The 13,517-nt window shown below is 36.1% G+C and overlaps 1 protein-coding gene across 1 annotated transcript in view; it reads right to left on the bottom strand.

Moving 5' to 3' along the window:
* NEGR1 (neuronal growth regulator 1) overlaps positions 1-13,517 on the bottom strand; it is a 306,345-nt gene that overhangs the window by 176,745 nt on the left and 116,083 nt on the right. The window contains exon 4 of the mRNA XM_007471647.1: positions 8,195-8,346. Coding sequence (XP_007471709.1) covers positions 8,195-8,346 — 152 coding nt within the window. The remainder of the gene's footprint in view (positions 1-8,194; positions 8,347-13,517) is intronic.

The raw sequence follows: 13,517 nt of genomic DNA, 5'->3' as shown, positions 1-13,517 counted from the left end.
GGAAAGAAAAGAACGTGTTGCTTTAAAAAGTTTGAAAAAATTTGACTAGGTAATATCTGAGACCTACTCTAGCTCCAGAGTTCTGCCATTTGACACGGATAACAAAAGCTCTGTCAGCATCCGTTTTTGGTTCTCACTAGCAGCAATTTGATGAACTGGAACACCGCAGGTTTTAGCGGTTATTCTAACTGCATCAACTGTTTAGCAGATTTTGGTCTTGTCCAAAATGTCCATGAGACATTGGTACATGCCAAAAAGTCTTTGATATTTAGTCCTGTCCAATACCATTTGGAAAGGACCAAATACACTTATGGACGTTTTGAATAGGACCAAATTTTAAGTACCTTTTAGTGTATGCCAATTTTTTTGTGGATGTTTTCTACAGGACCAAATATCCTATAAGGCTTCAAACTGTTGGATATCATCTCTTAAGTATGGCAATGAATGACCATTTTGTGTCTAGCTTCTTGAGAATACACATAGGATCTAGGTATGAGGTCAGGGAGCAAAAAATCTCTGGCTGTACTCATAACTCCATTTCAGCAAATTTGTATGCATCCATTATTTGTGTGATGATTATGACTGTGCATGTATATTTCAGTTTAGTAGAGTGCCATCTGATAGGCCGATTTAGCTATATCAAAATCTACCTGTATCTGCAAACCTAATTTTTGTCAAATATTTATTGCTAGAGCATCCAAGAGAGGGTTTCCATTAACATCATAAAGCTGTGAGGATAAAGCAAGTTGGCTCACATAGCATGCTGTCTTTAATAATCATCGAGTCTAAATTTATTGCTGCCTCTTTCAACCAAAATGAAAACCCTATCTCTTTTAAGTTGCAGGAGGGGAGATCAATTTCAATCTAAAATATGAATCATTCAAATTCATGGTATCACCTTTCACATGAAATCAGAGTTCATTATAATAGGCAAAAGTAACAGAGAGCTCATACAGTTGCTTAGTGGCATGTGGGGACATTTGAAGCAAGCAGAGAGCTGAAATATTACTTGCAAGGGCACAGCTGGTTCCATATTCAACAAATCAGTCAAAAAATAAAGTTTGCCTGCATCAGTCAGATCTAAACAGGGAAAAACTGTTATGCTACACACATTCTTTCTCCAATAGTCCTTCTCATTTTCCCTTTGGATAAGAGCTACTGACTTTTTTTTTTTAATCTCAAAGAGGAGGTGTCCATCAAATTAAATAGACTGGGAAGCAATATTCTCTAAAATGAGAGGAGATTTTCCAGAAAGTTAAATAACCCTTGATTGTATAAAGCATTTACAATTGGAACTTTGTTATTGTCTCCACAGCGTTACTAAGAGAGGGAAACGACAAAGTTTTGGTGAGTCCTTTGAATATTTTATGTGTAATATTTCTGAGGTAAATAAATACTTTGTTATTTGAATAAATGCAGATTCATGCATATGTGTGCACACACACACCCCACACTCACAAGAAAAGGAGAGAAGTCCCTGTAGCATCATTAGGACCTATGTTCTAGCAAAATATTTGACACCACCTTTAGGAAACATATTAAAGAGTGGTTTGGCAACCATGCATTGTAGCAATATTATTGCTACCTATTTGAGACTGTAAGAAAAGATTTTGTTAATATTAAACCTTGAGTTGTTCTAAATACTTTCACATATTAGGTCTCGTGAGAAGACTGTATTAAACAAAGCTATATAAATGTTAAGTATATTGTTTATATAGAGTTCTAAGATTTCTTCCTTCTCAAGTAATTATCTTTCCTTATTTCCCTTTAGATTGAGCCTTATAATATGTGTCCTATAATGAGAAAGTAGGAAACAAAGCATATACATGTTTTACTTATGAAAATGACTTTTACTGGTTACTAAATTACTGATCAAATGATGATGTACATTTGATGAACTGGACCCATAGATGGCAGGATGGGACTATTCAGTTCACATTCTTTAAGGAGAAGACTTAGAGGAATCATCTCTTTCAGTTGCTCACATTCAGGAAGCAAAAAATACGATTGAAAAATAATAACAAAATCCCCAATAATTCTGAATCCCAAATTTTTTACTTAATAAGGAATTTTGCTATGAATAGTTGACACGCTGTCATCCATTATTAAGTTTGTTAAAGCATTGATCCCTGAGGCTGATCTACAGTGATCTGCAGAATATTTTCTCTTTCTCTCTCCCTCTCTCTCTCTGTCTCTGCCTCTTTCTCTACCTCTCTCTCACAAAGAGACTTTTTATAACACAGACATACTTTAGAAATTTCTGGACACGTAATCTAGAGGATGAGGGATTCATTGTATACTAGCTCTCCTATAGTTTTTTCCATAAATTTTGCTTTCCCCTTACTTGAAAAAGTATATACTCTCTACCTGAAGTAATTCTATTGATGAAATTACTGACATCTCTGCTTAGAATTACAGCTCCTCTTACAATTAAAGTCTAAGGTCTATAGGCCACAGAAGGCAAAAGAATTTAAGGTGACTTCATATTAAATCAAAGTCATTTCTTGCTTCTCTGGGACCCGAGAAAGATGTGAGAAAAGAGGCTAAGAAATTAGAATGAGGGAGGCTTGCAAAAAAGCAAAAGCATGCGAAGTATCATTCACCAAAGACTACGGTGCTGCATCTTTGCAGGTCAGGGAGTTGTTGATATACACCTGACCGTTAGGCCTATTCATCAGAAAAGAAGCCCACGTCAGGCCAGCTGATGAGGCATCAAGGCAGATCATCAGTCTGTGTTCTTCCTTTCAGAGCCTAGCCTATAGAAAGAGTATTTAGTACACATGTCTCTATTTCTTCATCAACCTGTTAAATCGAATCTGCTTATTTAAATTTAATCTGGCTTCTACTCCCAGTTTTCTATAGAGACTGCTTTGGCAAAGATCACCAGTAGCTGCCAGTTGTCAGAGACAGTGGCTGATTTTCAGACTTTCTCTGGCCCGATGTAGCATTGGACACTGCTGACCCTCTTGCGGACAGGTCTACTCCCATGGCTTCCGTGGCACTGTCCTCCTCTGGCATCTCCATCCACCCCAAATCCACATGCTTCTACAGGATGCTTCCCTTTCTCTCCTCACTCCTCAATGCTGATTTTACTTGGATTTCAGTCTTTGCTCAACTTTTCACTCCACATGGCCTTCATGAGAAATCTTATTTACTCTCAGAGTGGAAACTACCACGTCCATGCTGAGAGCTTCCAGATCATATGTCCATTCTGGACTTTATAAAGTACAGCTACCTATTGGACATTGCCTCCAACTGAGTATGTCTAAAGTTAAAAACATTTCTCTTTTTCAATCTCCACCTTCTCCCCAAATATAAAATGGCTAATCCTCCTGTTATGTTCTAGCTTGGTTAATGTCACCCAAACTAAACTTTGGGAGTTATCTAAATTCCCACAATTTCCTTCCCATTCTCTTCAGATTTGGTCATTAACTCCTCTGTCCTAATTATCTCTTTCATCTCTGTTACTCTTTTTGTGCAGTTATCTTCTTACAAGTCTAATACCTGGGTTTAGCCCTCCACATTTCCTAAGAAAGTGTTTCAGAAACTAAATCAGTTTATGTCCTTCCTTTATTAAGTTGCTTCAGTGGCTCTCCAAAACCAGAAGGATAAAGTCCAAACTCATCTGCAGTCCTTTCTGTCCTAAGTCCACCAACGTGTCCAGTCTCATCTGTTAACATTCTCTTCTCCCACCTTTTACTCTAACCATATTAAAATACTACCATGTCTTCAAATGTATCAGATTGCTTCATACTGCCATGTCTTTACATGAGCTGTTCCATACAGGAGTATTTTTCTCTCTCCCATTCCCACACCCAGGCTCAACCCAATCACATCCTTATTTCAAGGGTCTCCTCTATAGCTTTCCCTGAGTCATTAAGACTGAGTATATCATTCTTTCATCTATGCCTCTACATTGTGCTCATGATTGTTGTTGAATGTACTCTGCAAAGTTCTGCCTTTGAAAATAAGACAATGATAGCTAAAATAATATTTTGAGTTGTAGCTTAGTTATAATTCATATGGTGATATACCTACTCTAGATGACAGTCATTTCATGGCCCTCAAACTGGATTAAGAGGCTCTTCTCTGCCCTTGTATGCTACTGTTGACTGTACTGCGTTACAGTTATCTGTTTCTTGTACCTCTCTGCTCATTCACTTGAGAACTCTTTGAGGAAGTTCCCTTTCTGTGAATACTTTTCTTTCCAACATCTAGCACAGTGCTTTGTACATTGTAGGCAGTCAATATATATATTTGATGAATGAATATTGCTATTGAATAAATGATCAGAACCTCATAGGACAATCGTTTTACTTCTGCCTTTACTCTTTAAACCTCCTAGATGTCTGAACCTCTATGCTGTGAACATCATATTTAACCTGGAATTAGTGCCATAAAGTCTGGTTCATGCACTGAGCAAGGGATGAGGTTAAGTTATGAGCTAGAGTTGGGACATTATATCAAATTTGCATGCCTTCTCCCTGGCTTGCCAATGACAACTTACTTTCTAAACCCTCAATAAAGTACTGGACAGTCAGTCATCAAATAAGTTCAGCCATCTATATATAGTTTTTGAAAACAATTGAACTGAGTGTTCTTTGGGGATGTGATATAATAACAATGACTAGCATTTATTCAATGCTTACTTTGATCCAGGCTAAGTGTTAAGTGCTTTACATGCATCATCCCATTTAATTTTTATCCCGTAGGTGGGAGCTATTATTGCTCTCATTTTATTAGTGAAGTAACTGAAGCTTTGGCATTTAGGTAACTTACTCAAAATCTCACAACTATATGCGGTAGAACTGTGGTTCACATTATGACCTGCTTGTCTCCCTTTATGTGAAACACACACACACACACATTTATACACCAAAAAGTGCTACATTCCTTTTTGGATGGTCTTAGTTATGGCAGGACTCTAAACTACAACTTCTTGCCTTTTGCTTTCTTGTTGATCTGGAAAATGTAGGTTATTACAAATCAGGAGTAGATTGTAACAGAGTCAGGATTTATCCTAAATAGTTATGGATGGGGACCTGATTCTCAGTGGATAACACTTAATAGAGTGTTTGCTATGTATAAGCACTATACTAGGAAATTCACATTTATGATTACCTTCTCTTTGAGCATATTAACTATTCATGGATAGAAATCATGATTTTTTTTTTTACTCATGGTATGTTCCACATATCATCATGGACACATGTGGCAGACTCTTTGGAGCCTAACTCTTTTCTCCTAGATTAGAAGATGGGCGAGTTAGTTTTACACACTCCCTTGACTATAGGAAGGGCTGATAGTCAATAAAAGATTTTTAAAAATTCTTTAGCAGGTCATAGGCTAATATTAGATCAGCTTAGGACTGGCCACTAGTTTTGGATCAGTTTAGAGGTTGAAGACCTTCCCATCCACAGACCTTGTGAATATATGACAGGAATTCTTATTAAGGGACACATTGCTCTCTCCAGCTAGTTTCATAAGAACTTTAAGGAAGCTGAAGATTTCAATGAAGACTTACAATGCCTGTGTTGGATAACTGTACCATTCCGAGGAGTTTTAAAATCCCATAAAAATGTGTGTTTAAATGTCTCTGAGTCTCGTTTTTAATAATTTTTCAGTCAAACATTAACCCCATTCATCTTTCATATTACTTAAATTTTATATCTGGTGTATGTTGTTTATTTCTAAACATTTGTTTAAAAAGAGTTTGTATCTATTGAAGAATAGCACCCTAAATTATTTAAGTTCATAAAAACCCTAAGAAGGGCAAGCATGTTACATGTAGAGGTATATCTTTCCAAAATATGTTGTAAATGATAAAATTTATCTCCATCGATGGTTTTATGTTTGTCATAGTGGGAGACAGTGAAACATAGAAGTTAACAGCTGAGGCCCTGAACCCAGACTGTCAGGATTCAGATATTTGCTTTGTCACTTATGAACCATTTGACATTGGTCAAGCTTTTAACTCTCTTCATCTTATTTTCCTCATCTGTAAGAAGGGAATTACAGAATTTACCTTTTTGGATTGTGTGAGTATTAAAGGAACAAATCCATATGAAGAAATTAGAATAGGATCTATTCTATAGTAAAAGCTCACAATAAGTGTTGTCATCACTGTGATATTGCCTTGTATAGCTAGAGATTATAATACACATTCTACAGCTAAAACTCAGTTCATTCATTCATTTATTCATGATACATTCCATCACTTATTCAATGTTTAACTAATTCACTTATTCACTAAGGATTTGCTAATTGTCTATTAAATAGCAGACACTGTGCATAGCGATATGGGAGATAAAATGATTATTCAGATATTGATACTGTCTTCTCAACAAATATAATTTTGTGGAGAGATAAAAACTATACAAAAGTAATCACTGTAATAAATAGAAATGCTTAGTGCAATAAGAGTTTCCGGTGATGTCATACAAGAGTTTTGAATATACAGATATTTCTTCAAACTTCAGGGCTGTGTTCAAAATTACAGACAAGATTTGCATGTCTTTCTTAACGAATTAATCAAATTGCACTAGTAATTGTTAGCACTTCTACCTACAGAAAGCCAGTGGCAAAGGAAGACGATTAGAGTCCATTCTGAAGATACCACATTTAGGAGCCTTTTCAGCAGTGCATTATATCCAGAGGACTGCACTAAGTTTGCCAGGGTAAAGCAAACAGATCAGTGATAATTGTTCCTAATTCATCACAGTCATTAATGCTTCAGTTTTGAAAATCAGAGTGTGACTTAGAAATTTAAATAGCAAAAGTTAATGTGTTATTAAGCCTTAAATCTGTCTTTATTTTGTTTAATTCACTTACTCCTTCAGGTTCTTGAATATTTAAAACATTTAAAATATTAATAACATACCAAAAGAAGTATCAATATTTACATTAAATTGGAATTCATACTGCTCTATAATATTTTCAATGATATTATTAATAATTACAAAAAATAAATAATCCTCATGGAAGAAACTTAAGCAAGTATATTATACTTTGGCTATTGCACAGCAAGCAATGCTTTTCTTTCAGAGTGGGGGATACTAAGAAATATTTCGTAATATTAAGCTGGAATAATAAATGATGTGATGTTTTAAAAGTACATACAGCACAAATCATTTTCAAATGATTATTTTCTATTAATAACCAACTGATATATTTTATTTAACAACAGAGTTTCTTAACTCATGGCAATTCAAAGTTCATAAATCAGGAAACTTCTTATTATAGTATGTTATTAAACAGGGATATTACATATCCCGTTCCCCATTTCTGCAAAATAGAAATGATCATGTCTGGGATGAACTCACAGTATTTGCATTTTTCAGAGACAGCTTACTAACACAGGATGATAACATAAATATACATATGTCAGGTTACTATAAAAATATAAATTATCAAAGATCAGTATGGTTAAGATAACTTTGTGGAACTGAAAAGACAGTGTATTCTCTATAGTTTTCTGTGAACATTTTGAGAAACACTCCACTTCAAAATCAGGAATATTTTATGGTTATAACAATTTGTTGGTTACTCAGCTTCTGAAAAGCACTAAAACTAATTGTAGGAGAAAACATTAACATATATTTCTTTCCCTTCCACTAATCCTTGTGTTTGCTCTTCTTTTTTCATTTCTAGTCCTTCAGAACAAAGACACATTAGAAATAAAGTACCTATTTTAGTAAAACCTTAAGTTATATTTCAAAATACACTTTTGAGTAAAAACATTATCTATATGGATAAAATATTTTGTCCATGATCATTTACTTACTATTTTATTTTGTTTATGACATGTGAAATTCTCACTATCTCAAGATAAACATCTAGAGAAAGCCAACCAAGAGTAAATTCAATCTAAATTAATCTATGCTGAAATATAACACATTTTTAAAAACAAAACATAACAAAAACTAAATTCCACCAAACCAACTGTCTTCAGTCAGAAGACATTTTTAGTGGATCCTATTATTTATGTAATTTTTCCCTTTTCTCAGATTTAAGATATTTTTCTACGCACATATGGAATTCTATAGGGATTATAAAATTCTCCAACACCCTGATTATTTTGGGGCCAAATTTCCTCTGTAAGGATATTGTGTAAGGAATATGTCACATCAGGCTGAGCTCTATAGATAGGAGCCAAAAGGCCCTGGGAGCATTTTGGCAACCCTGTGTTACTTACGGTTGAGAGGCAGGCTTGCATTGGTTGTGCCTAGCTTGTTGACAGCCACACAAGTATAGTTGCCGAAGTGCTCCTGTGTCACATTGGTAACAGTGAGAATGGATCTTGTGCTAAAATTCTGAATAATAATTCCTTGTTGGCCACTGAAGAGCCTAAAGGACAAAAATAAACTCTAGGTAAATACGTGTTGTGAATACCATTTTTATCTTAGATGGGGTTGTCATGGCAACACATAGACAGTTTTGACCATGCTGCTGTTAGCATATAACATGATAATAGTGCAATTATATTTCCTTACAGTAGTAGATATTAGGGAAGAGAGGTTGTATGACAGCGGTAGACTGTTCCCATGGGATTATTTGTGCTATATAACAAACCAAGCTTAGATAGCCACATGTCCTATTCATACATTGACTTGTATTTTAGAAAATTAAACACACTACAGCAATGGTATCTCAACTGTTAAAGTCAAGAAAAAGTAAAGGGAATTAAATATAACGATTCCATTAAAAACACAAACTCATGATTTCTAAAAAGTTGGCTAGAATATGTCTAGGCCATTTCAGATGACATTATTAGGTAACTTTCATGAAAGTTAATCCTACAACTGTGGTGGGATGGTTCTGAGTCCAGGGTCAACACTTACTGCTACTTTGTAGATATAACCCAGACAGATGACTTGCTGTTAAACCTAGAAAAAGCCCGCAGTATAATACTGAGGATCGTATTTAAAGTTGAGTCTTATCTTTGCCACACTTTACTAATGTGCTTTGGAAAGTCCTTTAACCTTTCTGTGCCTCCATATAGGATCCAGTTTTACCTGATTCCACCCTGACTACTCAACATTCTCGCTCCAGACTTACCAGCAGAGGCCCCTACTCTCAGATAGGCTGGCATAGCTCTGTCAATGCTTGACATTCTCGTTTTTGCTTCACACTTTTCCTGAATCTTCCCCCAATGGCCACCATTCCCTTTTATCTCTGGGAACCAGATCCTTCCCTCCTCATTTAAGTCTGACCTATGTCCTATCTCTCCTACTCTACTGCTCCTTAAATGACTCTCCTCTCTCTCTGTCTCTGCCTCTTGCTCTACATGTTGCTCTCCAAATTGTTGTAGAATTTATAAAACCAAAACCATATTCTTGCGTTGTTCTCTCTAGCAGCTTCCATACCTACGAGTCTACCCAAATAAACTGAATTGTTTTAAATTTCTCAAAAGGCAAGGCCATATGGACACACTTCATTTTATATTTGAGTTCTACGTAGCACTTTAATAGTAGTATCTTGGGTATATAATACATAGTTCATAGGTCAATGGAGTTCGGGTGACATCCCCACAACACAGGGATTGTTAAGTCCCCTTCAGTGGCCCTGTCAAAAAATTCTCTCTCTAAATATGAATTCTGCTATAATGAGATGCCAACCAAATAATAACTTCTCCCTAACTAACCCCAAAGTTTATTGTGAAAGAAATGTGCTGATCACAATATGGGATATGTAAGCTCATAGCTCAAATGGCAGTTAGCTTTTCTTCTTTAATGTGTTCAAGTCTTAGTACTAAATATTTCTTTAATCATGAAGATGCTAATAAATGGCGTTCCCCTGAGAGTTTAGGTTGAACTCCTTGGCATTATGTTATGTGACTTGCATCTGAATTTAGATAAAATATACTGTAGTTAAATGCAGATTAAAATAAGCAACCATGCTTGATCATCTGGGAATTATTTGTATTTCATGTAATAGCTGAATTTGGCTTATCCAAAACTCAAACTTTAATCAGATTAATAAAACTTTGAGTTGAATAAATATTAAAAAACTTTAACTTGAGCAATAAACCTAATGACCTCCAACCCTGACACAAGAAAATAGGTTATCAAATATCTAGGATATGACAGCATTTAGTCATCTGTCTCATATTGCAAATCTATCAATATTTATGCTAAAATCCCACAATGGTTATTGCCTATTTTTCTGCATCACATCAATACATTTATTTTTAACCAATTAGTATATGTTATGTATAAAAATTCACAGTTTCATTGTCCTGCAAGCTTCAGCATTATGGCTTGAATCAATTTGCCCATGTCTCTGCTATGGCTATATTCTCCAGAGGACTCAGCAACTCCCAAGACTATTAAATCCCTTTTGTGCCCCATCTCCCAAAACCAAGATTGAGAAAAGATTAGTTAGGGTCTTCATTTGGCTAGGCTCTGGGGAGGAAATATCAAGGGAATATAATCAGTTACTTCACGGCACTGTTTGCTTATGTTCCTTATGGCTGTCGTTCTGAGTTGGGTTCCAATTCTCTGCCCTTTAACGTGTCTGAAGGCAAGCCCCAGATGGTGCTAAATCATGCACTGTATTCATGCTCTGTGCATGCAGGCCCATTCCTGGCCCGTGTCCAGCAGTGTTATGTGAATTCTTACCAAAGTGGCACATCAGTCACACTTTAGCAGCAACAACTCCTGCTGCTGCGATCAGCCTGGCAGGTGATTATGGTCAATAAAAAAAGGAAAGCATCTTCTCTAAGGGAATGTTCTTCCTCTAGAGGACGTTATCTCTCTGAGATGACTGGAAGAGTCCAAATCTTCCTTTCTTCCATAGTTGGGAGTTTTAGAAGTACTGACTCATCAAGCACCATTTAAGAACCTGTCTTCACCTGGTAGATGACTGGGGCAGCCTTTCCAAAGCTGACATTGAGGGAGAGAGACTTCTGAGATGATGTATATCTCCGGAGGGTGTATTTCTGTGATTTTCCTACAGGGATCCTGGGGGTAGTGGTAGATGGAAGGTTTCTCAGCTATTTAAACCAATTCTGAAAATAGTCATTACTTACTACAAAGATGAGTTCTATACTAGGTGATTAGGGGCTAAGCTGGACAACACATAATCTTTGAAGATCTTTCAAGAAGAATCAGATATATAAACAGGTGTTTACAACAGCGGGTGGTTTAGTCACTGTGGGGACCCTTTTAAGATGAATACGTCTACCCCTAGGTATTAGATACAAAAAAATTGAACCATGCCTAGAAGTCCCATCATGTATGATCCTAATATAATTTCACTCCTTGACCAAAAACAAATAAGAAAAGAGCTCTTTAACTGATGACACTTTTTTTTATGAAACAGACTTATCCTAATATGTTTGGGTATAATTATATTTTCTGAAAAGAAAATCATTCTTTTTTCTATCAAACATGTATTTGACAAACTGAATTGTTATTCTATGTTAAAGAAAATCCTTGACAAGCTTCAGGCATGTGCACATGAGCCTATTCACGGGATGACCCTCATCCCACTGGATTTTTCATATTTATCCCAGACTTGCTTGAAACCAGACTTCCTTGCATCAGTGATGTGAAATCTGAAAGTGACAACTCAAGCAATAGTTCACAACACACCTTGCAATGAAACCAGGGAACTAAATCCAGAATATTGCCTTTTTAGGAGTTCATTCTCTCTTTTCCTAAATACTTAACTCTTTCAAGTTATAAAAGAATGGTTCTTATACTGACTTAGATTATAGAATGAGAGATGTTTTCTTATAGCCCCTACCCTCAAAAAGAGAGAAACAAATTCTAATAAGCTAGGAATGAAATATGACATTCCTTTCCTCAGCAGGAGATCAGCAGCATATAGTGGTTGCTTAGAAATTCCTGGTCATTTTTATTTTTTGCATTTTTACCATTCAGTGGACCCCATGTATATAAGATTCTTCTATTACTGTGGACTCTGCTGTCCTCTACCCTCTGCCTCCAATAGGAGTTTGTTCCAAACCACTATGATCTGACTGTGTCCTCCCAAAATTCATACATTAAAATCCTAAGTCCCAAAGACAATGGGGTTAGTAGGTGGGGTCTTTGTGAGGTGCTTAAAAGTCATGAAGGTGGAACCTTCATGGTTGAGATGAGTACTTTATAAAAGAGGCTCCAGAGAGATCCCTAGCTTCTTCTGCCATATGAGGATACAATGAAAAGTCTGGGATCCAAAAGAGGACCCACACTGGACCATGCTGGCACCCTGATCTTGGACTTTCAGCCTCCAGAACTGTGAGATAAATTTCTTTTGTTTATAAGCTACTCAGTCTGTGGTATTTTGTTATAGTAGCTCAAATGGACTAGGACACATACTGAATACCATTGCCCTCCCTCTTCTTTCTTCTGTCTTTTGCTAATGTCTCATAAATCCGTGCACTGCAAGCTATTTGCTTTGCCAGCAGATGCAGCCAACTCATAACTGACATAGCCTGACCAACGAACTAGTTCTGAATTAGAATAGTTCTTTATAATTTTTAGTGTCAGTCAGAAGCACCACATGGAAAATATACTAATAATGACGGTACTTCTATTTCTGACACATGAAATGTTAACAGGCTTCACAATCATAACCTCTCTTAGGCAGTAGCTATCTAGGATGGCCACAACATAACAACAGCAAAACTGACTACATAGCCATTGGCACTGATTGTTGAGGGTGCAAAAATAAATGGAGCAGCTAAACCTGACCTCATTCATTTTCTATATAAATCCAGCCTCACTACACATTTTGGGACTATTGTTTATTATCTGCTTTCCCAGATCAGGAGTAACAATAGATACTTCTAGATAAACAAACTTTCAGATGCAAACAATCACAGGAAAACTTCATTGTTGGTATAGGAAACATGTGTGTGTCAGACAACAACACTTAAAATATTAAAATAACTTGAAGTCGGAGTGGGAGAGGTGTTCTCGAATGATAATAGATCTTTTATCAGACAGAATTGCAAAAGAATATGATAATAATGTATCATGTTGTACAACTGGATAAGATGAATACAGTCTTATTAATTGATCTTTGGGTGGTAGCATAGGAAAGACGGAAGACAGTAGGGGAAGGTAAGTAGTTCTGGAGTCATAAGAGTTATATCTACACAGAAAAGGAACTTTGCTTCCAGCAATAGATTTCAGGCTTGTGGGAGTTCCAAGAAGTAGTATGAACTAAAGATATAACTCAAAAAAAGAGCTTTAGAAAAAGTCATGGATGATAGTAAGAACTCTGGTATGGTCTTAATGGAAATGAATATTAATTTAGTCATCAAATGATGATTAAATGCCTCTTATACTTGATTTACGAACCAAAGGAAGAAAAGACAGATATGACACAGTTGCTGTCTAAAGGGCCTTAGCTATACCTGAAAATCTGAAGATAACAGTTGGGTGGCATATAGGTCCTTGCACAACACACCTTATAATGCCTCTCTCAGTGATAAAGTTCCAGCTTAGGTATATATTTGGCTTTGAATTCATGACTGTATTTCTAGTCTTTTCAGTGTGAGCAGGAAT

The sequence above is a fragment of the Lipotes vexillifer genome, unplaced genomic scaffold (genome assembly GCF_000442215.2).
Source record: "Lipotes vexillifer unplaced genomic scaffold, Lipotes_vexillifer_v1.1 scaffold461, whole genome shotgun sequence".
NCBI classification, from domain to species: Eukaryota; Metazoa; Chordata; class Mammalia; order Artiodactyla; family Lipotidae; genus Lipotes; species Lipotes vexillifer.
The sequence above is the reverse complement of the archived record's forward strand: the minus strand, read 5'-3'. Positions and strand labels throughout refer to the sequence as shown.